Raw genomic sequence first — 27232 nt, 5'->3', positions numbered from 1 at the left:
TAATAAATAGTAAAAGCTTTTAAAAGTCCAATCCAAAATGTATTAAAAAATTCCAGACAGAAATTCAATTTGTGGTCTTAACAATTGCTCGGTATTGCACACTTCTAGTATCACAAGTAAATTCAAGGTCTCTGGAAAATTAACATCCATGGTGCACCTATATAAACAGTTAGGCCAAATCTAACCATGCAGCCTTCTTTGCAGTCAAGAATCTCCCGTTTAGATTTTTATGATTGCCAAGTGAGTAGGGGGAAAGTGTAGGAACAAAATGAAATTGACTTTTAATACACTGGATGTCTTCAGTGAAAAATGTGGCAGGGTCCAAACATACCTTTCAGGGTTATTTTATTCTATGATTCTGAACTTTCCATCGCCTTTGAGCTATTTACAACTCTGCAAGTTTTAGATAACTGACAGCAATGCAAACGACTCTTGTTCATAGACATGCAAATAGCTTTTGTAAGATAGAGAGACAATTAATTATCCTCTCTACCATGGAATAAACTAGCTACACATCTATTTGTAAATTCACATCTGTATCCCTGATTGAATTCTTCTTTGAAGCAGTTTTTGAATAAAATCAGCTTCTTACTAGTTTTCCATTAATCAGTGAGTTAAATAAAATTTTTGCACACATTCATTTTCTTTATCTATGAAAGTCATACCTTTTTTATAAAATAACCTTTTAACACATGCATGGATTGAGGGTTTTTGCCTTAGTTAGATGTAGATAAGCAGTAATTAAAGTACTATTGAATTAGAAAAAACATGAACTTTTTGTTTTGGCTTTGACTTACACCAATTTTTGAGTGGAGAATTTCAGAGCTAAAGATATGAAAATTTATATGGCCAATTATCTTTCCTAGAAGTCTATAATTCCATGACTTTCTTAGATAAATAGTACAGAATAGATAAATTTACCCAGGATAAATTATCACTCCCAAAAGAAGAGCATAAGGAGATCCAAATTTGCATCTCTTAACATCTTTGAATTACAAATGGCAGACACATGATACAAATACCAATAATAATGCTTAATAATTCATTTAAAAAACTTTTGTTCTTAATTAAAATTGTTCCTAAAAGATCATCTGAATAATTCATCCCATGCAATATAATGAATATAGAAAATTTTTGATTGAAAATGATATTAAACAAATAGAATTATGAGACTTATTGGGCTCAGTTGTCTGTGGCTCCAAACAAGCAAATGACATGGTGTGAAATACAGACAATGCCATCTGGTGGAAGCTATTGTTGTATTATTATTGTATTTATTAAGCATATAGTGTGTCCAAGACTAGTAAATGCTGGAGCAATGAGAAGCAATTCAATTTGTGGTCTTAACAATTGCTTTCTCTTTCTAAACAGAATTTAGTTCAGCAAATCAATTATAGATTGATAGAGAATATAGATATAGATATAGATATAGAGAAACAAGATATTATATTTGCTCTCAGAAAGCTGAGAGTCTCAGATAACTCTGTAAGATAACTACACAAGTACAACAAATGTCTTATAAATTCTACCATTTTAATGAAGACAAATCTTCACCTGAGAACTACTCAAAGCATTCCGTGTATATAACCAGCATTGTTTAAGGTAGATGCTTATTTTACAATGTTTTTCCTATTATTAAATTTTTATTAAAAATTAGATGACCCCTTTTGGTTTCTTCAGCAAAATGCCAAGATGCCCATCATATATAAAAATTAACCAAAATTGGAAAATCCCAATAATATTTCAACTTTAACTTCTCTACTCCGAGATACTATTAAATCTCTATTACAAAGGAAAACACTCATTTATGACGTAGGAATAAAATCAGCTTTGTTGTATCAACAGGTCATTTTGCTAATACTTTGGGAAACCAGCGTTCAAACATTTTATTATGTGTTTAAGTACTTTTTATGCTTATATTTGAAAATGTCTAATGACTTCTTCCCTGGAGAAGGAAACGGCAACCCACTCCAGTATTCTTGCCTGGAGAATCCCATGGACGGAGAAGCCTGGTGGGCTACAGTCCATGGGGTCGCAAAGAGTCTAACATGACTGAGTGACTTTAACTAACTAACTAATGACTTCTTGGTATACAATTTAACCATTTAAAAATTGTATCAAAATATAACTAATTCAGTTAATTTTATATTAATAAACAGGAACAATAAAACATTGAAGAGGAGTAAATATTTTTTAAAAATAATATTCTATAAGATTCTGTTATAATTTTTTTTTCTTGTAAGATACATAGTGGAACAGCAGAAGTAATGCTAAAAGGAATACAGAGGGGGCGACTCACTTATGTAGAGGTATTTTGCAACAGTATATGCTTCACTCCTCAAGATACTACAGTAAAATCAAAAGTAAGATGAGGAGATTCCAAATTAATAGTCCCTAACATCTCTTTGAAGTCCAAGAGTTCTTTTAGAATCACTTTTTGACCATTATATAATGTTAAACACAAGCTTTAGATGCTGCTACAAAAATAACTAAAATAATGTCATTTTATTACAAAACAACATGGAAGAAAACCCTAAATATAATTTTTAAGCCATTATTTGTTTAAACACTAGATGACCCAGTAACAATTCTCTCTCTCTCTCTCTCTCTTCTTTTGCATTGTCTTATCACTCTTGTCTGTATATAAACTGTACTAAAATCAAAGCCACAGAAGTACTTATTAACAATATTTTTAGAATTACATTGTCAAAAAGACGTATTTCCCTCCTTTGGAAAAGCTTACAGTTTACCAGTAGAACTTTATTGTTAGCTTAAACTAGTAACCTATACTGCGTTTAGGTTTTTTACCTAGAGGTTTTTTTACCTAGAGGACTTTTTATGAGAAATCATCTATGAAACCTCATTTTTTTTTAAATTTTTACAATGTTATGTTGGTTCCCATCATACAACAACAAAAATCAGCCATAATTATACATATACCCCACCCCGCTCCTGAGCCTCCTCCCACACTGAACCCTGCTCCTCTATGTCAACACCAGCACCAGCCTGGGCTCCCTGCATTATACAGCAACTTTTCATCAACTATTCATTTACACACAATAGTGTATATATGCTGATGTTACTTTTTCCATTCATCCTACTCACTCCTTCCCCCACTGTGCCCACAAGACTATTTTCTACATCTGTGTCTCCATTCCTTTCCTATAAAATGTTCACTTATATTATTTTTCTAGATTCCACATATATGGTTAATATGCAATAATTGTTTCTATTTCTGACTTAATTCACTCTGTAAAAGGTGAAAGTATCAGGCTCTCAGTTCAGTCAGTGCAGTCGATCAGCTGTGTCCTACTCTTTGTGACCCCATGGACTGCAGCACGCCAGGCCTCCTTGTCCATCACCAACTCCCAGAGCTTGCTCAAACTCCTGTCTATTGAGTCGGTGATGCCATCCAACCATCTCATCCTCTGTTGTCCCCTTCTCCTCCTGCCTTCAATCTTTCCCAGCATCAGGGTCTTTTCAAATGAGTCAGTTCTTTGCATCAGGTGGCCAAAGTATTGGAGTTTCAGCTTCAGCATCAGTCCTTCCAATTAATATTTAGGACTGATTTTCTTTAGGATGGACTGGTTTGATCTCCTTACAGTCCAAGAAATCTCAAGTCTTCTGCAACACCACAGTTCAAAAGCATCAATTCTTCAGTGCTCACTTTTCTTTATAGTCCAACTCTCACATCCATACATGACTACGGGAAAAAACCATAGCTTTGACTAGACTGACTTTTTTTGGCAAAGTGATTTCTCTGCATTTTAATATGCTTTAGGTTGGTCATAGGTTTTCTTCCAATGAGCAAGTGTCTTTTAATTTCATGACTGCAGTCACCATCTGCAGTGATTTTGGGGCCCAAGGAAAGAAAGTCTATCACTATTTCCATTGTTTCCCATCTTTTTGCCATGAAGTGATGGGACCAAATGCCATGATCTTAGTTTTTTAAATGTTGAGTTTTAAGCCAACTTTTTCACTCCCTCTTTCACTTTCATCATGAGGCTCTTCAGTTCCTTTCCTCTTTGCTTTCTGCCATAAGGGTGGTATCATCTGCATATCTGAGGTTATTGATATTTCTCCTGGAAATCTTGATTGCAGCTTGTGCTTCATGCAGCCTGGCATTTCACATGATGTACTCTGCATAATTTAAATAAGCAGGGTAACAATATACAGCCTTGATGTACTCCTTTCCCAATTTGGAACCAGTCTGTTGTTCAATGTCCTATTCGAACTGTTGCTTCTTGCCCTTCTTACAGATTTCTCAGAAGGCAGGTAAGATGGTCTAGTATTCCCATCTCTTTAAGAATTTTCCACAGTTTGTTGTGATCTACACAGTCAAAGGCTTTGGCATAGTCAATAAAGCAGAAGTAGATGTTTTCTGGAACTCTTGCTTTTTCTATGATCTAGCAGATGTTGCCAATTTGATCTCTGCTTCCTCTGTCTTTTCTAAGCAGGCTCTAGGTTCATAGAACTAGGACTAAATCTACCATATGATCCACCAACTCCACTACTTGGCATATAGCCTGAGAATTTTTATACTCAAAGCCACTGGAATAATTTTCACAAAGATCCCATCCACATTTAGAAAATGCTGGTTTATATGAATCCAATTCCACAAATGATTAGTGAACTGTAATTTTATCTGAGATACATGCTGGGTCCAGCACAGATGCAGGTAGGTTATTACTCCTGCCATTCAGAAGCAGGGCATTCACCTACAGTAGATGTTTCTTCCCCAAGACAGCCTAAAAGTGATGCACTCCCAGCTCTCAATACAAGTTAAGTGACTGCAGGAGTAAAGGACAGGTTAATGCCAGCCATACTGGGGGAGTTCCTTTTTCTTTACAGGATCCACCAATCTCAGCTTCCAGAGAACAATTTCACCACCATTATGAGATTTACTTATTTTCATTTTTTCCCTGGTTGCCTATTGCAAATTAGGATGTGGCCAAGTCTTTTCTGATTTGAAATCAGACTTTCTATCTACTCTGCTTAAAGGTGTCATCGTCAGAGGGGTGTGTGTGTGTGTGTGTGTGTGTGTGTGTGTGTGAAGACACATAATGGGAGAGGCTTAAAAGTGAACATGTTTCTTCTCTTTTGACTCTGAAATGATTCAGAGCAGCAGATGTAAAGGTGAAAGTAATTTGCTGTACTCGTCACCTTCCACACTTCTGAGAAGAGAAACGTGCTGCTCATAAGCAGGCATGATGTTCATATGAATATTATAGTAAAGATGAAAAGAAGACTATTTCAGCTGAAATTGGCTATATTAATACAAACTGTTTTTATATAATCCTAGTACCCTAATATGGTTTGAGTTTCCAGCTTCAATTTATTTTTAAGTTTAAAATAGCAAAAGTATGGCACCAAATTCCTTTATGTTTAACCAAATAGAAGACATACATCAAAAACTACATCATGACTAATATGTCAAAAACTAGATCATTACTAATGCACAGCATGGTAACTATAGTTTATAATATTATAGTTTATATTTGCTGAGAGGGTGGATCTTGAGAGTTCTCATCACAAGTAAAACATTTTGTGACTATGTTTTGTGATAAATATTGGCTAGAATTATTATAATGGTCATTTTGCAATGTATACAAGTATCAAATCATTATGTTGTACATCTGAAATGAATATAATCAAATGTATATAATCAATTATACATGTTGATTTATAACTCAATTTTTTTTTAAAAAATAGTTTGTTCTAAGACAGAAGTCCCAGTTCACTATTTTTCATAATAAGATGTGTGTGTGTGTGTGTGGGTATTTTGAATGAATTAATGGTAGAAAGATGTTTAACTCTATGATGACCTAATTTAGAAGTATTATTGAGGCCAGGATAAGAAAGAAGATAATTTGAATGTAAAGCCTGAACAGTAAATCTCAAAATGTGAAGAGTGCCAAGGAAAAGCTGAAGTATGAGCCCAATTTTAATAGTTATGATGCCAGAAACAGAGGTAGGGAATCTCAGTCTTATGAAATATAATACTAACCTAATATCTTATCAACGATAAGTCCAATTTCCTCTAGTAAAGCACCTGAATCCATAAGAAGGGACAAAAACAGGACTCTTGATATTAAGTTTCTGTGTGATGGGCCATTTTTTTTACTCTCATTTGAAGTGTTTTTTTTTTTCTACTAGTGAAATGAAAAGAATACTCACAATGTCTTACTTTTTTCAGAAAAAATACTTTGAATCAACTGCTTTAATCTAAAATATGCTAATATAACATGTATTTAAGAATCATACTAGACTATGCCTCCTCAGGCAGATATCAAAAATCATTTTTGAAAGCTAAAATATAAAATGCAATCACAGAATTTTTACATGGATTCTTTATAAAATAAAATAAAAAAAAACTATTCACATGACTTGCTAAAACTACATAATGACTAAATTATCATGGCAGCATCAATAATGGAGAGTTTTTTCCCTTCCAACAGATTTAATATTTTAATTCATGTATCTAAAGTTAAGTTAAGTGAAAGTCACTCAGTCATGTCCCACTCTTTGTGACTCCATGGACCATACAGTCCATGGAATTCTCCAGGCCAGAATACTGGAGTGGGTAACCTTTCCCTTCTCTAGGGGATCTTCCCAACCCAGGGATCGAATCCAGGTCTCCTGCATTGCAGGTGGATTCTTTACCAGCTGAGCCACAAGGGAAGCCCTCATGTACCTTACATTGTTTCAATATCATTCTCTTTTTAAAAGCAACTGAGATTGTTTATGGAGAAGGCAATGGCACCCCACTCCAGTACTCGTGCCTGGAAAATCCCATGGACAGAGGAGCCTGGAAGGCTGCAGTCCATGGGGTCGCTGAGGGTCGGACACAACTGAGCGACTTCACTTTTACTTTTCACTTTCATGCATTGGAGAAGGAAATGGCAACCCACTCCAGCATTCTTGCCTGGAGAATCCCAGGGACGAGGGAGCCTGGTGGGCTGCCATCTATGGGGTCGCATAGAGTTGGACACGACTGAAGCAACTTAGCAGCAGCAAGATTGTTTATCTTGAAAAATTACACAGGAACTTTAGAAATTCTAGAAAAATCTGAGATCTTTATTTTCAGATATCAAGTTCACTAAGTCAAAGTCTTTAAATTATAGAACTATGTTCAAAACAAATTCAAATAATGACCCTAAAAAAAAATGCAGTCAGTTCTATGGCATGTTTAGAAACAGAGTTTCTCTGTGGAACTTGCTTGGTGGTCCAGTGACTAAGACTCAAGGCTCCCAATGCAGGAGGCTCGGGTTCAATGTCTGGTGAGAAAACTAGATCCCATGTGCTGCAACCAAGATCCAGTGCAGCCAAGTGAATACATTTTGGAGCTTCCTTGGCAGCTCAGTGGTAAAAAAATCTGTCTGTAATGCAGGAGACCCAGGTATGATTCCTGGGTCAGGCAGATCTCCTGGAGACGTGAATGGCTAACCACTCCAGTATTCTTGCCTGGAGAATCCCATGGACAGAGGAATCTGGTGGGCTACAGTCCACAGGGTAGAAAGAGAGCTAGCCCACCCTGAGCAACTAACACTTTCTTCAAAAAGAGGCCATCAAGGACTATGCTTCAGTGGAATCTCATGGTTAGAAATAAAGTTATAGAATTTCCTGTCATCTTCATTTAATAAATACGGACTCAGAGACAAAGAGAGGTGATACCATTTTATACATTTATACAAAAAGTAAATGATAGATACAGGCCTGAAACCTAGTCTATAATTCAAAGTTCTATAAACTTTAGTTCTATAATTCTTAGTTCTTAGTCTTCTGTCTATCCTACCCTTAGTTCCATTCACCTCTCTAGTCTATGAGCAGGATTAAATTAACATAATGCCAAAAATAAGTAGTTTAACTCTTTAAGCTAAAGGTCAAGTGAAACAAAAAATGATTTAAAACCTTTTCAGTACAGTATAAGGACTACATGGTCACACCTAAAAACAAGGATTTGTAAAACATAATTTCAACATTTAAAATGGAAAAACAGTGTTCTGGATTGCATTCTATGCATGTTTAAAAAGTTAGGAAAGAAAATGAAGAATAGGAAAATTCATTTCATTTCCTCCATAGATGGCATAGTTAACCTAACATGTTGATCAACAAAAAAGTCTGTATTCTGTCAAATATCTGAGTGTTATCAGGGAGCTATCAAGGAAGATTGGGGTTTACTGGATAGGTGCTGTGACCCAGGTTGCTTACACATGAGCTTGGGGCCAGGGGCCTCTGGTACCCAGGGCATGTGAGTGTTTCTCATCTCCTCATCACCTGGTGTAACTTCTGAGATCCCACAATCAGGGTCCCTCTGGGAAGAGTGGTCTTAGCAGCAGCCCCTCAGGCCCCATGCCCCATCCTCTGAGCCTCCCAGACACTCAGCACATCCCAGGCCCTCCTTTCCCAGCCCATCCACTAGACCTGCCCTTACTCCCTCCCTGCCCTTCACATGAGGCCATAAAGCACACCCTGTGGAGTCCAACTGTACCTTGTTTGCATTTAACATGGTCAAAAATAATATCCTTTATGGGGACACTAGAGAAAAGCCTGAAGGTTAATACAGAACCACAGGGCTTTATCTGAAGCCCTTGAGTTAAATGTATCTGAGTTCAGTTTTTCAGATTTCAGAGGAAAAATAAGGCATATATATATATATATATAGTATACCTTATGTATATCCTCGGTGGAGTCTAAGTCATCAACTCAAACACATCAATGCCCTTGAAATGCAACATATGAATATTTCCATTAAATACAAAAATAAAAACTAGAGCCTCATGTCTTTCCAGGGCAGGACAAGTTTTGAAACCTAAAGTGCTAAGAGAATAATGGCTCAATTTCAGAACGCTGGGATTTTGAAATTTCTAATACAGTGCTTAGCATTGCAAGAACTGAAATGTATCTTCCTGGAAGGTTTCTCATGATGTGGTTCAAAGATCTATTTATTTTTTTATCTGCTATATTTTTTTAAATATCTGCTATATTTTTTAAAAAATATTTTTACATCCATAGGCTTTTTAAAGGTTTTTAAAATAATTTCTGGAGAAGGCAGTGGCACCCCACTCCAGCACTCATGCCTGGAAATCCCATGGATGGAGGAGCCTGGTAGGCTGCAATCCATGAGGAGATATTCTTCTCAAATGTGCACATTTGAAATAAGGAGGATATTGGATTATAATGATCAAGAACAGATTTTCTTGATTAATTTGTCAAACAGGCCAAAAAGGCTTTTATATTACATTCAATGAGATTTGGACACACATGCAGTGCTTTCCAAAGCAGAAGACTCAGACTGCCATATACAGAGAGGTATGATTTCTACAAAACTGAAGATGTATAGGATACCTGGATACTATGATGTGAATGAACAATGAAGAGAGAGATTTGGTACAATGGTTAGAAGATGCAAGCTCACAAATCGTGACTCTTGACCAGGAAGGCATTCCCAAGTGTCATGTTTCATCGACTGATTCTGTATTCTTGGGAAAGAGTGAGTTCTCAATCCACTGAAACATTGAAAGAAAGGGGTGATGACCATTTGACAGTAGTATTATATATACGGATTGCACAGCATGCATTAAATATCATTGATTTGAATAGATGAATACTAACGACATTTTTAATCATTCGAATCTTTGACTTTATGTTTTTTAAAAGTTCATCTTCTGTAATAATGAATGCAAAGAAAGTTATTATCCCTTTGCTTTTTATAAGTATGAAAAAGTATTCTTATGTGTAATGAATTTAATGATTGTTATAAAAAACACTTCTATACAATGAATAATCTTTTAAAGACTACATTTTGTGAGGAATTGCTTTATAACTTTAAATGGGTGTGTTTATTTAAATCTAATGTTTGATTCTGTTTTGGAGCTATAGTAGTGTGTGTCTTTAAGATAAGACAGCCATGCACAAACCCACAGCCAAGTCCAGCCTTTGCTAATTTCAGACTGACAGGGAGGTAGTTTAATTAATGAGCTAGCTGCTAATATCTGTTTAAGTAAGCAGCCAAGGAAATGTCTGTTAGAAAAAGGACTTGCAAATGAAAGGCAAGGCCATTCTCAATGGCTCTTTTCAATTGTGTCAAAAAAGAAGAGAACAAAGAGACTGCACTTATTTGGAAAAAAGAAGACTACTAAAAAAAAGTAGAGACAAACACAAAAGTAGTAGAGACAGACACAAAAGTAATCGTATGTCTGCAAATATATATTGGAGTTTAGAGATACCGGTGCCTTCACAACAGACTTGTACATAACTGAACTACTTCCACATATTGTGAAAACTCTGCCTTGACATGGGTAAATCAACCCGAATATATATATATATATATATTTTGGAATATTGAAGTCACTCAGTCGTGTCCGACTCTCTGTGACCCCATGGACTATATATATAGCCCACCAGGCTCCTCCGTCCATGGGATTCTCCAGGCAGGAATACTGGAGTGGGATTGCCGTGTCCTTCTCCAGTAGATTTTCCTGACCCAGGGATCAAACCCGGGTCTCCCGCATTGCGGGGCAGAAGCTTTACCCTCTAAGCCACCAAGGAAGCCCTCAGTTGAAAAGCTTTAGTGATTCTTTAATAGTAAGCAAAGAGCATGAAACTATCTCCTACACCTATAATCAAGGTTACAAGCTTTTACTCTTAAACTAAAATGGTTTATTAATGTTTTTCCTGAGTTTGCTGATACAATAAATAGTACACTTTTTACATTTACATGGCATTTGTTTACTGGAATATTTAGAGAGAGAGATGAAAGGCAAATAAACACTGCATGATCACTCTTTGAGTAGTCTTTTTCAACCAACGCTTGCTGGATATCTATATATTTCATATATCACTTCAGTCTGAGGCAAATTCCAAGGATAAATATTACTAATTAATTGATATAAAACTCTTCTCTAGGCCAAATGAACTTCAGTGGATAATGTTTACATCCTAAGTCTAATTATGGACTTATAATTCCAGTTGAAAATAATAGGGAAAATAAGCAATTTATAGAAAAAGTAATCTCAAAAATAACTAAAAGTTGTTACTTCTATAAAATAATAGTTTGATGATAGAAACTGAATAAACATATTCTACTAAAAATCATAAATATTCAGTATAAATTACAGCTTTAACTTTGGAAGTTAAAACATGAAGGTGAGGATTCTTTTCCTGATCATGTTATATGCTTGTTAAAATAAAAACAATAGTAAAATAATCTTAATTTTATAACTAATATTTTGGAATATTATTGGAAAATTTTTTTAAATACTGCAATTAAATAGCAATTGCATCATTGTACGCTAGGTCATTTCAGTCATGTCCGACTCTTTGTGAACCTATGAACTGTAGCCCATGAGGCTCCTCTATCCATGGGATTCTCCAGGCAAGGATATAGGAGTGCATTGTCATGCCCTCCTGCAGGCGGATCTTCTTGACCCACGGATCAAACCTGCATCTCTTAGGTCTCCTGCATTGCCAGGCAGATTCTTTACCGCTAGTGCCATTACTTTTATATTAAAACAAAGAATACATAATAAATGCCATTTTAGGACCTTTTCTTACTTACAATGAGAAATATAATGCTAAAGATTTTTTTCTCGTAACAGTCCTTTTAAATAACACACACACTCTCAAGAAAAAAGCCAAGGAAACTCTTTAAAACTATTATATCTCAACTTTTTCGCTTGAGTTTTAAACTTTGCATTTTTGGAATAGTGCCCAGTTAAAAAAAAAAAATGCATCTTAGCAATTCAAAACCCACAGAGCAATAATAACAAGAAACAATACTGATAATGTTGGCAATTAAATTTATAAGAAGATCACAGAGATAAGGGTAGTAAAGAATTAGAGTGCTTGGTAAGATGAAACTAGAGAAACAAATAATCAAATAATGTATTTGTCTGAATGCCAAAAATCATAATTGTTATTTTCTCTTCTATAAATAATTGTATGAACTAGGAATTCTGTTCATTTTTTTTGATACAATAGAAACAAACGTGAATGTACTTTAGGCTAAGTATTATTATTTATAAATGCTATTAATTGTTGCAAAGCATGTATTTACTTATCATGAGGCTATATACAATCCCCATTAAGAACTTGCTTTTCTGAAATTCCATTATAACTCCTAAAGCCTTGAATTAATATTTCTATTTTCTTCCTCACTGAAATTTCCTAGTGTCAACTAAAGGATACAAAGTATGAATTCATATGCAGATTCGATTGTGAATTAGAATTGAATATCAAAAATTTAAATTTAGTTTATGGTTTACTCTCAAAATTGGAGATGTAATTAGAGTTGTTGAGTAGATATATTTAATTAATTTAAGTTATTTATATAAAAACTCACTACCTAGAATACTCTCCTTAATTTATCACTGAATGGTATTGTGCTAACAGACTAATGGAAGGATTTATGGAAAATCAACCAACTAGGAAAAATAGCTTCCTCACTATAGCCCCTACAATATAAATACACAAAACAGAAAAGAATTGAAGTAATGAGGAGAATGGAAGTTATTAAAAAATTTAGGTTTAGGTACCCATGAACACAGAGTAATCTGAGAGATTTTTATATATTATTTTTAAAAAGTATTTATAAGTGATTTTGCAAAAGACAAAAGGCTGCAGATAGGAGAATTAACCTCAATTGATTTTCGTTTTCATGCTTATCAATTTGTTCTGATATTTTCCCATTTTGCTTTTGGGATTGCTAACACTGAAGTTTATAACTCAAAGGATCTTTAGAAATCTAGAGCATCCTTAATTTTACAAAAGAGGATACTGAAGCCTGAGAAATTAACTTACAAGCCTGAGGTTAAACAGTTCGGTTAGTGACAAGGAATCAATTCAAGTCTCCGTGCTTGCATTCAAGAGGGTATATTTTCAATGAGATGAGCTTGATTTTGAAACGAAGAAGCCCAAATGTAAAGTGAGCAACTTCTTGTTCTAGGAATATAAAGGCAAATAGAAATAAAGAAATAAGATGAGGTATATAAAATTTTAAAAATAAAATAGAAACTAGAAAGGTCTTGCCTCCAACCAAGGCACTCATACCTCAGAGGAGACAACAGGTGATTTTAGAGCAGTATCAAAGATACAAGGACAGATATTCAGGGATAGGAGGGGTAAACAAAAGAGAAAAGGGTTTAAGTTTTTATTTTGCTAACCTGTAAACTGGGAATTATTTTAAGAGGGTTGGTTAGATGATTAAATGACATAACATGTGAAAGTATAATCACGTAATAAAATCACAGAATTTAGTTCCATCTTTACTCCTTTCTTAGTCTACACTATAGGGATGCTCCATTTGTTGTTGTTATTTCGTAGCTAAGTTGCATCCAACTCTTTTGCAACCCCATGGATTGTAGCCCACCAGGCTCCTCTGTTCCATGGAAATTTTCAGGCAAGAATACTGGTGAAGGTTTCCATTTACTTCTCCAGGGAATCTTCCTGACCCAGGGATTGAACCAATGTCTCCTGCATTGGTAAGTGGATTCTTTACCACTGAGCCATTAAGGGAAGATATACATGCTCCATAAAACACTATTATCCACTAGAGAGTATCATATGGATTTTAATATATTAGATCATCTTTTTTACATGTTATGACCTTTTCTGTTAGGTACAATTTTGTTTTAGGTAACTCTGCTATAAGAAGCATATTTTAGTAAATGTTTTATTCCAATTATTTTTGGAGATTGAATATTTACATTCATTACACTAACTACATTTTTCTGTAGCCACCTTGTTTTAAGTTATGTTTATCATTTTTATTTAACCGTTAAACTTCTATATGTTTGTTTTTAAATGTAGCAAGGCAATTTAAGATGTAATGCTGATTTTTATATTTACCCTTAAGGTTTGCAATAATATTTAAACTTATTTTTCCAAGTTCCTATTTTTAGAATTTAAATATAAATTTTCCCACTCCACTTAAATGCTACAAAGATAGATTTCACTGCATTCTGGGCTCTTCCCTTTGCTGTCCCAAATTTACTTCTGGGCATCTTTGTCACTGATACATAATTGTTAATGTCATAATCACTTTTTTCCTCCTAGACTGGCCAGATTTTGCAAATAAAATGTGGCAACGAGTAAAAGTAAAGTGTAAGTAAACAAATTATTTTTTAGTATAAGTATGTCCCAAATATTGCATGCTGTGCTGTGCTTAGTCATGTCCAACTCTTTGCGACCACATGGACTGTAGCTCACCAGGCTCCTCTGTCCATGGGGATTCTCCAGGCAAGAATACTGGCATGGATTGCCATGCCTTCCTTCTAGGTGATCTTCCCAACCCAAAAGGGATTGAACCCAGGTCTCCTGCATTGCAGATGGATTCTTTACCATCTGAGCCACCAGGAAAGTCCAAGAATACTGGAGTGGATAGCCAATCGCTTCTCCAGGGGATCTTGGGTCATGCTTATCTGCCAAAATCTCTACCTACCACATTATTCTTGAGAACTACCATCTCCAAATATCATGGAAAAGACAGAAATTGAATATTTATACTCTGGTTACATCACAAGGCCGAGTTCTGCAGGAGAGAGACAACTACACAGTTCCTGCTGCTGCTGCTGCTGCTGCTAAGTCGCTTCAGTCTTTGGAGCCAACTCTGGGTTTCTGAGCAGGTAGCTGATAGTAATGATATAATTCCCAACTGTATTTACAGTAAGTGTCACCTCTGTCAAGACTACTGGGCTTGGTCTGTCTTAAGCATTAAAATATATTTTCTAATCATTGATTCATATAACCATTAAAATGCTTCTCATATTCTGGCACAAAGTTGAATACCAACCAAGTTACCGTGTTATGAGCTTTCAATACCCCTCAATATTCATTGGAAGGACTGATGCTGAAGCTGAAACTACAATACTTTGGCCACCTGATGTGAAGAGCTGACTCATTGGAAAAGACCTTGATGTTGGAAAAGATTGAAGGCAGGAGGAGAAGGGGACAATAGAGGATGAGATGGTTGGATGTCATCACCAATTCAATGGACATGAGTTTGAGTAAACTCCTGGAGTTGGCAATGGACAGGGAGGCCTGGCATGCTGCAGTCCATGGGGTGGCAAAGAGTCAGGACATGACTGAGCAATGGAACTGTTGAATTTACACTAGTTAAAATAGAAAAATTAAAGTGATGCTATAAAGAACTGCTATTTAGAAGACATTTTAAACCTGAATCTTCTTTTTTCTTTAAAAAACATATACATTCTTAATGTTCTTTTGTAAATGATATCATGATTACCATATTATTTATATCACTAATAAATACCTGGCCAATTTATATTCCTGATGAAAAAATACTTATATCAATTATATGTGGTACATAGAAAACCTTCTCAAAACTTAGAGGCTTAAAGAAAGATTTGGTGTTTGCTTATTAATGATTCTGTGAATGAATGAGCATTATGAGCTGGGCTCAGCTGTCTGGTTCTTCCAGTATGCCTAATTACCAATGTGGTTTTCAGTTTTCTACCAGATCAGCTAGGTCTGAATATCCTGGGATGGCCCCACTTCCTTATGCGGTTGATTGTCTCTGTCTAGGGGCTGTCAGGTCCAAAACACATTATCTGGCCTGATTCTTCTCTGCTCTGTGTGGTTTCTTCTGCTCTATTGGTCTAGACTGAACTTCTTCAAAGGTTGTTTTCATATCTGATTCAGTGCAAGGCTAATACACAGGCACTTTTATAAGCTTCTACTTGCATCACATTTGCTGATGCCACGCTGACAAAAGGAGAAGGCCAAGCCCAAAGCCAATAGCCCAAGCCAAATATGCAAAGTTGTAGAGATGGGGAGATCTGAGTCACCAGGAGATGTGACTGTAACAATCTAACACAATTTTATTACATCTATGGCAAATAAATCAAGGATATATTTATTGAACAAACCCGACTAATAAATATGAACAAAGACATAAGTTGTGCAAAGGATTTGTTTTTATATATTAGAAGATTTAATTCCACAGATGTGGTCAATTATCTATGGAAACTTTTGGTTTTACTTAACTGTGGTAAAATGATTAATGAGTTTAATTTCAAAAGTATGAGTTTTAATTATTTTTTAACATGTCTGCTATTTACAGACATACTATTTAAAATCTCTGGATGGTAACTTTTTGAAATTGATACAGGATCATCAATAAATGGCTACAGTAAAAATCACATATTAAAAAAAATGGAAGGTCTTTGTAAGCAACAAGGAAAAATTTGATTTTTGTACAGAAATGCATGTATATGTACCAAAATATAATTTTGTATCAGAGCACATATTGATCACATAATTGAACATTTCTATAGAATACAAAAGGGCTTAATAAACTTTAATATTGAATTTGCAAATAACTCAAAGAAAAAAATTAATCCACTTAATCTGAGGATTCCAGTTTTTTAATTCAAAGCTGACACAATATGTATTTACTTATTAAATGTTTATGAAATATAAAATCCATATGAATAATTGTCTAAAATATTTAGAGTTTATACATGAGTGTAACAACGAAGCAATTTAAGAGTATTGTTATTATTTTAGAGATCACTCGTTTTCCCTTAAAAATCCCATCCTTCTCCCGTCCTCATGGAGATAACTGCTATCCTGACTTTTATTATAGTCATTTCCTTGGGGATTTTTTAGGTTTTACCAACCATGTTTAGGTATGCATATCTAAATATAATTTAGTTTTACCTGTTTTGTGAACTTCGTGTAATAAAATCAGATTATGTGCAAATGTTTCCTGTGTTATGCTTCTTGAACTTAACACTCTGCTTGGGAGATTCATCCAGGATCCTGCTGGTGGCTACAGTCTTGTTAATGTTAATATACCTGAATTGATCAGGGTTTTTGGTTGTTTAATGCTTTGAATTCTAGGAAATACCTACATATCTGAAAGTGTTTTCCTCTGTTTTTCTCCTAGAAATGTAATACTTTTGCCTTTTTAATTTAGATTTTTATTCCCTATAAAGTGGATTTGTGGATATGGTACTGGAACGAGATCTCATTTCTATTTTTCTCACGTGTGTGCTCTCAGTCATGTCGGACTCTTTTTGACCCAGTGGACTATAGCTCACTAGGCTCCTCTGTCCACAGGATTCTCCAGGCAAAAATACTGAAGTGGATTGTCATTTCCTCCTCCAGGGGATCTTCCCAACCCAGGAACTGAACCCGTGTCTCTTGCATCTCTTGCGTCTTCTGCATTGCAGTTGGATTCGTTACCACCGAGCCACCTGGGAAACTGCTTTTCACACATGGCAACCCAAACTGCAGAACCATTTATTCAAAACTCTTCCCTTCCACACACTCTATTTCATTATACCACTGTCATGAAGTGTCCATACACTTACTTTGTTTCTAGACTATCTTATCCCTTCCTTTAAATATAATTTAAAGTCCTTCTTTTTTTTTTTAATTTTATTTTATTTTTAAACTTTACATAACTGTATTAGTTTTGCCAAATATCAAAATGAATCCGCCACAGGTATACATGTGTTTTTTCTCAGGGAACATTAACAAGAAGACCAATAAGGCATCATATTTATCCCTATTGTCTTTTATTCTCTCTTTGGCAAAACTAATACAATTTTGTAAAGTTTAAAAATAAAATAAAATTTTTAAAAAAATCAAATTTTGCTTTGAAAAATCGCTCTGAGGAAGTAAGCTAAGTTGTAGTAAAATGATGCATAGTGATATTATTCTTTGAAGTTATAAGAAAAGCGTCACTTCCCCCCATGATTTTCTTACACATGGGGTTAAACAAAGAATGGTAAAAGTTAGGGGGGAAAAAAAAGACTTTTAATTTCTAGCAACGCATATGAAGATTTACACATGAGAAATATCTTTTTTGTGGGATAAAAATCACCATCCATTTTATCTTAGAATTCATATCCCTGGTTCAAGATAATGGGGTCAGAAATACTAAAAGTGTGTCCCTTGTTCAGAGCCCCTATAATTCATTTAAAGGATGAGGATCTCTGTGGTGTGGAAGAAATTATATGTGTGCCGGTGGGCCTATGGCTGAGGGTGTTTCAGAACATAATAACTGCCATCGCAAGGCTTCCACTTATTAAGGGGCCAAGTGTTCTCCTAGTCTGTGCTTCACATGGGGCAAAATTTCTCCAGGCAGAGTCCACTTTCTAAACGTGAGAACACTTGCTTAAAATGCTTACCCTAAGTTCCATTATCCATCTTTAGCTAAAATATAGCAGAAAATCCAATCTTTAATATTTAACCAAATAACAATTTAAGTGTTAGCAATCTCATTCTAGGTCTTCAGTTCAATGATCTGCTCATAAAGTAATCACTTCATATTTTTAACGTAGCTTCAGAATAAAACCTAAAAATATAATACACTTCAATTTAAAAATAAGACTTGATAATTGACACAAATGCACACTATCAAGAAAAAAAACCAAAACGGTGGTTCTTTTTACTTTAAGTCCTAACTATGATTCTGGCAATGTTCAGTTGTTATGATCCTGTTGTTCTATATTTGAGGTGAAAAGAAAAATATGTTACTGGAAAAGAAGATAAAATGAAGACTGACAACTGAAAGAAATTTGACCTAATTATTCAGGCTTAATATGTTGTACATTTATAACTAAAGCATTTCAGATATTATGTCAATGCAATAACTCGCAAAAAGAAGATTATGACAGTAATAAGCACTTGTAGAATTTGATCACTTTTCAAAATGATATGGTCCCTTAAAATGATAAATTTAGTGCTTAATAGTGAAAAATACAAATTTTCCACTTATGTGTCTTAGATATTCACTAATTCAGTAATTAAACATTTATGAAACATAAGTCTAAAAATTATTAAGGCAAATATTTAAAACAGAGGTAAGAACTAAGCAAAGCCAGAAAGCCATTCTAGTCTTTGAATTTAGATTCTCAAGTTCTCAAAAATAAGGTCAACTTCACTAGGGAAAACTCATACCCATATAACCATCTATTATATCAAACAGATAGGTAGACAGCATTCTCTGAAATGTGAGGAAATACTCATTAGACAGATGAAATATTTCACAGTGCCAAGGCAAACGGAATCCTCCTGAGTCTACTACACTGTTCATTTTATAGCAACCATCACTGATTATAGCATCATCAGCCATTGTGTCAAAGGTTATATAAGTTGTAGTCTGGTCCAGGCAGAAGGACAGGGACATCTTATTCCATTGTTTATAAATAAACAATTCCCGTTTACGTTTATTCAACAACACAACAGTAAAAACATAAGAAGGATGAGGAGTAGAGAGTTGCTGAAGGTCTTTGTGAATACAGAAACATGAAGACAACAGGGAATGCATGAACCCTACAAACCAATCTCAAGGCATTGTTTTCTTTATTACCTTTCACTGTGGTGATCCAAAGATTGCCTCTTTCATTCAGCCAAGAACCTCTGTACACATGTCAAGCCATGTTTGCAACTCACAGCCAATCAATCGATAATCCAAAGCTCAACAATCACACACAAGACAACACCTCAGACCTCCCAACAGAGATACCATAGATCATGGAGACACGCTCTGGCATCCGTCTATTTGAGAGACTGTTAAAAAATTTTTCTGCAGAATGCTGAAACAGAAGACAGTCTCATTCTCTGAAATGTAATAGCTTCACTCAGTCTGTGAAAGAAATCTGGCTAAACCCACAAAAACATGTAAAAATGATTATAACTGGAATCATAATATATTGACTGCATTTCAGAAAGGAAATCTTTAATATTTGTCAGTTCATTTACTAAAGTAGAATGATTCTTTTTTGCAGACTCGTGACAGTGCTCTGGCTGCCTGGAAGAAAGGGACACACACTCACATAGAGCAAGAATCACGTGATGCCTGCAGAACATGGTCAGTACCCTCAGTCTCTTCTGTAAATATGCATGACTGATCGGATTTATACATTTCTCAGAATGCTGTACGAAAGACTACATACAGACCAGAAGCACAGTGCCCTCTGGTGCGCATATAACATAAAATAAAATATTTATATAACAGGAACTACACAGATACAGACACCAATACAAATTGAAATGTTGCTTTTGCATGCATGCTAAACCAATCACTGGGAATTGTAAACTTCTATCATGAAAAAACAAACCAAACCGATAACCTTCATAAAATGTTCTTTATGGCATAGATCAATGCAATCTAACCCATTCAGGCAACCACTTGTATACCCCTCTACTTAATGGATTCACTGCACTTGTGGGAAGCAAGCAGTCTGACAGATTTAATGTATGACTCCTTTTGTGTAACTTATTTAGATTCAAGCTTAGAAGAGCAGTGAAAGTTAAAGGCCATATATCTCAATCTCTTCCTTTTTCTTGGCCCTTGCTCCCAGATCCTATTTATGTGCATTTCCTTTTTATCCCATGGCCATTTCCTCCAGCTTCTGAATGTGCAATTACCTTGAAGGTAAAAAATGATGAGGTGACTCAACTTCTCAGTGATTCGTAGAAGATACCATCTCCATTTAAGCTAAAAAAGGTAACAAAGCATGGTACAAGGTAGAAAGGAAATGCCATTCAAGAAATTCTGATTTAAAATTTTGAGTATTTAAAGCGATAAACCCAGCCTCACAGTGAATTGAAATTTATAGCAGGGTAGCAGTCTAGAATTTGGGAGTGGTACACAAATGGTCACCATTATCCAGTTTTTCTGGAAGAAGTTACATCTACAAGAAATACTTTGCAATAACCAGAAAACCTTACCGTGGTGAATGGCAAATAATAACCCTTCATATAAACCCTTTTCCATCTGTAACTTGCCCTTAGAGCAACTTACTTATCCACCACCTTCAAGGAAGACATCTCTGCCATTGCTTTCCCTTTGCTTCATACCTGTATATCTTGTATCTTGTGCTAAATCCCTGCCGGCTTCTGTCCACAAAATCTGTGTATTCCTGTGAACGATGGAAGGGTCCCTTATCAGAGAGGAGCCAGTCGAAGGGGCTTGTGGCATGCTGATCCGAAACAGCAGCAACCGCTAAAACCCAGCAATGAAGACTCAGTGCTATCCACTCCCATGGAGCCATCAGAGAGAACAATTCAGCACCAGCTCTGCTTCGCCATATCATGCTTCCACTGGGGACTTAGAGCCTTCATTCTTTTAGCTTTCCCTCAACACCTAGACAAAATACACAGGCAATTAGTTAGCCCCTGGGAGGTTCTTTTCTAGCAGTTAAGGTGCTGAGGTGGAAAATCCTTTTTAAAAAGTCTAATACCATTGTCTTAAATTAGATGATAGCAAAAGTCAATCGTAAGCAGTATACCAAAATGATTTTTTTCCAGAGCTCTTTCATACTTAGGTTGCTTCTCTATTTGTTTGAAAATAAGTCACTGAGTTCCAGCAAACCTTGTCAGGGCAACATCATACAGTGGATCACTAAAGCCCACTCTGAGCAATGATCATCAGAAATTTTCACTCATAATTACTTTTTCAGCATAAATGTTTTATGACACTGAACAGTTTCAAAAGAAACACTTGATATGTTTATTTACTAAGTTATGTTATAAATTTTAACACTACATGTATTTTATCCTTTACTTCTTTTAGAGATAGGCTTTAAATTAATTAAAATTATACAGGTAGTTATTTCCATAATAAAGATAAACTAAGATGGAATGGAACTGTGGGTCTTAGAATACATAAATAATTTTGTGTGTGTGTTTATGCATCTGCCATTTATCTAGCTCTATATTTAGATAGATGGATGGGTGTGAGGGTGGGTAGGAGTGGGGGTAAGCATGTTTATTCAGATATTTTCCCATTATTCTGATAGGGAAAAACTTTCCTGATTAAACAGAATCATAATTAAATAATTTCTAGGACTCTGAAAGATTTAAATGTGCATCTGTGTGTTATTCAAAAGATAAATAGGCATATTAATAAAATTCATATACACACACAAAAAGATGCATATTATATATAAACTATGAAAATACATACACTAATTTTATAGGCATTCAAAACTAAAGTAACAAGAGGCATCATCCCAGTGTGATTCAGTGTAATGACTTTACACAAAACAACTGATACGATATCTATAGGTTATGCAAAATATTCTACAAATATCTGAATTCAATTTTACTTTCCATGTCACAAAACCTTTTCAATATTATTATTTATAGCACAGAAAACTCTGCAGTAGATAAATTCTGACTAGCAAGAAAGTTTGTGAGCATTTCTGGTCAGTAAAATCTCTTTTAGGGAGCAATCAAAATGCACAGTATTAAGTAAAATATTTTAACTATGATGGTTGCCATATTTCTTTGGTGTTAGGTTAAATTGATTGATAAGCTTAATTTGCTTTTAGTTATAAACCTTTAATTCCTAATTTAATCCTAAACTATTTCAGTATGAGATATACAGCAATTTTGCAACTAAAAAGTATCTCAAAACAATGATATGATATGATTGACCTAGGTCATCAGATTCAGTTTCACCCTCTATACAATTATAAGGTCCAATATCCACACACTATCTAATTCACCCCAATATTATGAGTTGTTTCTGTGGTGAATTTTATTTTATTTTATTTTTTTAAAATTTTATTTTATTTTTTAACTTTACATAATTGTATTAGTTTTGCCAAATATCAAAATGAATCCGCCACATGTGGTGAATTTTAAATGTGATGACTAAAAAATGACCTCATCTGTAAGCAATGTAGGACACCTTACAAGTGATGATGTTTTAAAAATGATTTATCATAAGAAAGGACAATATCATATAATAAAATGATTTTGGAATAGGAGTTAAAAGACCCTGAATCCCCATTAATTATTTGTAGAAACATAACATTGTCAAATGAGTCAGGTCATAACTTCCAGTTCTGACGAAGAAAATACATTTTTCTTCTATATTGTTTTTATGCGGAAGCTATACCATTTACCTTAAAAACAATATATTTCATTTTTATTCATAAACTAAGAATTATTATTATGTATAATGGTAAAGTATAACACATCAATGACTAACAAATATTTCTTATCTTTGTGAAACACATTTTTATTTTCTTGATCAAATATATTCAAATAAACAACACAATCATTGCTACCAAAAAGTTATATTTTCTTACCTAAAGTATCTAGAATAGTAGCATGTAGTAAGGACATTAGGAGTGTTTTAAAGCATATTTTACACTGGTACAAAAATCATATAATTATATACCATCAAATTAAATCCAACTCTTTAACGTCAAGTACATGATTTTGTTAAGATACAGCATGTTATTAACATAAATGTAGGATATGATTGACCCAGACGGCACCTAAGGTACTATCCTAAAATTCTGTAATTTTTTAGTACATAATTACCCAGAACGACTGCTTTTAATATTTTCTTTACAAATAGGTTGAATATGTGTCAAGATCTTCATAATTCTTACTTGTAATAGATAGAAAGCTGGAAAGATTTTCTTAAATTGTGTACAGGGAAACTGCCTAAAAATGTTAGCATTAGATTTATTTGTCTTTCTTCAACTTCTGTTATGTGTACATGTTTCCCTCTTCTCTTTAGAAATGAGTTTTTCTGACAAAACAGTTTATAAGCACATGGGAATAAGAATCCTGCCCAAATTTAAGTAATTTGGAGGATCTATAGAAACCATTATATTATAAGGTCTTTGGTGGCTCAGCAGTACAGAATCCACCTGCCAGTGCAGGAAACACAGGTTCAATCCCTGGTCAGAAAGATCCCCTGGAGAAGGAAATGGCAACCGACTACAGCATTCTTGCCCAGGAATCCCCATGGACAGAGAAGCCTGGCTTGCTGGAGTCCATGAGGTCACAGAGGCGGACACAACTCAGCAACCAAACAACAGCAACAACAATGACCCAAGTATGATACCTAACAGTTCTGTTGAAGTCTTCTTTAAGAAATAACTTTGAAGAGTTACAAAATGAGAAGACAAGTAGAGTTAAAATACATTAACAAATTATTATATTTAGGCTTTCAAAAATCCTTAGAACAAGTGACCATTAGGCTCCATATTCATCAACAAAGGACATCATTTACCTGATTTTTCACAAAAGCAGGTAAATGCACATGTGAATTACCCTTGTACATGAGTACTAATTTTAAAATTATTACTGAATTGTCCTTATTATAATATGATAACTTTGTGAGCTATATTACCAGTGGCAAAAGTAATGAGTAGAATTCCTTTGAGGATATTTGGAAGTCATAAGTAAACAGCTAAACTCAGAGGTACTATTAGGAAAAGAAATCATGAGGTACTATGAAAGTGAAAATTATAAATAATTCATCAATTCCATTCCCTGGAGTGCAGGGATAGTACAGAATGATCTTAAGTTTACTATTCCTGAATAAATGCCTAGTGAGTGAAAGTCGCTCAGACGTGTCTGACACTTTGTGACCCCATGGACTAGACAGTCCACGGAATTCTCCAGGCCAGAATACTGGAGTGGGTAGTCATTCCCTTTTCCAGGGGATCTTCCCAATTCAGGGATCGAATCCAGGTCTGTATTGCAGGTGGATTCTTTACCAGCTGAGCCACCAGGGAAGCCCAGGCAGATTTCTGTTCTCTTTTTCTTGTTGTTTAGTCACTAAGTCATTTCCAACTTTTCTGCCACCCTATGGCATAAGTGCTTAAGAGAACAATTAAGGAAATAACAATGTCAATGCACAATACTTTACAGAACATGTAAGGATATATTTTATGAATAATACAAGATATTTAGGGTAAAAAATGTATTAAAAACAAAAACATGAATTTATATTAAAAAGTAGTATTGCTCTAGATTCCTTTTTCATAAAATAAAAGAAAGTAAGACTACTGAAATATCATACTATTTAAAAATATATATTTAGTACATGGTCTACTTGTAACAAATTATTTCTCATAAAATAAAATTTAGTGAGAACATTATCAATTCACACATTATTATTACTTGTAAATACCTAATGGCCTTGAGAATGTACTCAGAAAAAAACACACTAAGACTATGTTACATACTTAGTAATATATACCAATACATGTAATACATAACAAATACATAAAATATGATATATATATACATACATTTTCTAGTATATTAGATTAGTCTTCCTCACTAACCCTCCATAATCTTATTCCAGGGTAGTGGTGCACAACTTTTACCTAAAATGTGACACTTTATGCATATTTGAAATTCATAGACTATGGAAATGTGTAAAATAAAATATGTTCTATCATATGACAGGTGAATTTCTAATGTAACTGAAACTACAAAGATGAAAAGCAGATTAGGAATCACTGATCCAGACTTACTACCCTTTAGAATCATTAGTCAAATCATTGAGGGTCATCATGTAAACCATATTAATTCATTATCCAATATCTAGTTGGTATTCCAATGCTAATGATTCCTATTTATTAAACAATTAACACTTCATGCTATATGATTGCTTTTACATCTGCATTTGGGCCAATTTTACTAAATGTCTAAAGTATTTTCTGAAGGAATAAAATCCACTTGGGACCTTGTGAATGCAAAGAAGTTTCATAAATAATTGTGTCAAAGATCTTTCTTTTTTTATTTTGAAAAATGTAAAATGCACAGAAAAGCTAAGAAACTAGTAAACACATATATCCTTCAACTAGATTAACCAATTGTTTATGTTTTACCACATATTCTAGTCAGTATTTCTCTTTTTCTATCTCAATCCATTATAGATTGTTTTGTATGGAACAAAAATCGAAAGAAAATTAGCTAATTTGCCAAGGTCATAGGCCCGTTCTTTAAATCTCTCAGTATGAGCAACTATTGCTCTATAAAGTAGCTTCTATGCATAATCACTAATATTAAATTTGTAAATAGAAATATTTGAATCATCAAAATAAAGTCTCCAATTTCCAAAGTGATAGCATTCATTTAAAAAGCACATTCTTCCAAATAATGAAATGTAATATATTATTCTATCAAGTATAAACATTTACATATCAAATTTAAGAAATCTATCAGGTATAAACAGAATAATTGTATTATAAAATAAGCATATTTGTATAAAATAGTTCCAAATTCTATTAGTATATAACATACTATTATCTTGTATGCGTGTGTGCTAAGTCACTTCAGTTGTGTTTGACTCTTTGTGACCCTATGGACTATAGACTGCCAGCCTCCTCTGTCCATGGGCATCTCTGGGCAAGAATACTGGAGTGGGTTGCCATGTCCTCCTCCAGGGGATCTTTCCGACCAGGGATTGACCCTCATCTCTTATGTGTCTGAATTCGCAGATGGGTTCTCTACCACTAGTGCCACTTTCAAAGCCCCATTATTATCTTATCATATATTATATAATATATTTTTATTATATATTGAAATAAACATTAGCTCTGAATGCAATAAATGCTAGCTCTAAATAACTGTTAAATATAACATTGTATAAGTAAATACGTGATGGAAAAGGTAAAACATATTATAACTGTAAATTTGTAATAGCTTCTCCACATTTAGTCATTATTTATATTCCTACTTAATATAGAAAATAAAAGAGTAACTCTTATCCATCATTTACAATGTACAAAACACTCTGATATATTGTGAGATGGATGTAAACCCTAGTGGCCACGAAAAATACCACTTCTGTCCTCAGAAGTTCAGAATTAACTGAGGAATGCCGTATGTAAGGCAGGACGCACTGCCCCTACTCATCTCTGTGAGAGACAGACACCTCTGTCAACTGAAAATCAACATTCTTCCGTTTGCTTCTTATTCTGGTGCCTTATCTTACAAATGATATTTCCATTCACTCAGATCTACTTTTCCTTACCGTCCAGTTCCAGAATTCTAACAGTTCTTCCTCCTGTTGTGAGGGAAAGGTTGATGACCGAAACTACCTTCCTCTGCCAGGCACAGGGGTATCCACTAGCCTGAGCCTGTCTCTCAAAAGGAAAACAAGGGCTGAAAACTAACCGGAAGAATTTCCGAGGGGCTGAAAGGAGGGGCATTCCAGCCCACAGTAGGTCTCATAAAACTCACCCAGGAGAGTTCTTGGGAGGGGCTAAAAGGAGGAGGGAGGAGACCGCAGGTTCTACTAACCTCCCAGAACCTGTATGAATTACTACAATAGCTTCATAAATGGTCATCCTAACACCGATGTGACTCTCTCCAATCTGTCTTTTTAACTGCAGAGCTATCTTACTAAAAAATAAATAAATAAATAAGTAAATTTGAGCTTGCAACACTTTTACTCCCACTCTGTAATCATGAGGTCTTTCCCGGTAATTAG

At 34.6% G+C, this 27232-nt stretch overlaps 1 protein-coding gene across 1 annotated transcript in view; it reads right to left on the bottom strand.

Annotated features, from left to right (window-relative positions):
• Positions 1 to 26949, bottom strand: part of BRINP3 (BMP/retinoic acid inducible neural specific 3) — a 463816-nt gene extending 436867 nt beyond the window's left edge. The window contains exons 1-2 of the mRNA XM_055581851.1: positions 26774 to 26949; positions 20836 to 21121 (exon numbers count right to left, since the gene is read on the bottom strand). Coding sequence (XP_055437826.1) covers positions 20836 to 21071 — 236 coding nt within the window. The 5' untranslated portion in view covers positions 21072 to 21121; positions 26774 to 26949. The remainder of the gene's footprint in view (positions 1 to 20835; positions 21122 to 26773) is intronic.
• Between the last annotated feature and the right edge of the window lie 283 nt (positions 26950 to 27232).

The sequence above is a fragment of the Bubalus kerabau genome, chromosome 5 (assembly GCF_029407905.1).
Source record: "Bubalus kerabau isolate K-KA32 ecotype Philippines breed swamp buffalo chromosome 5, PCC_UOA_SB_1v2, whole genome shotgun sequence".
Taxonomy (NCBI): Eukaryota; Metazoa; Chordata; class Mammalia; order Artiodactyla; family Bovidae; genus Bubalus; species Bubalus kerabau.
This window is presented reverse-complemented; position numbering and strand designations above follow the sequence as displayed.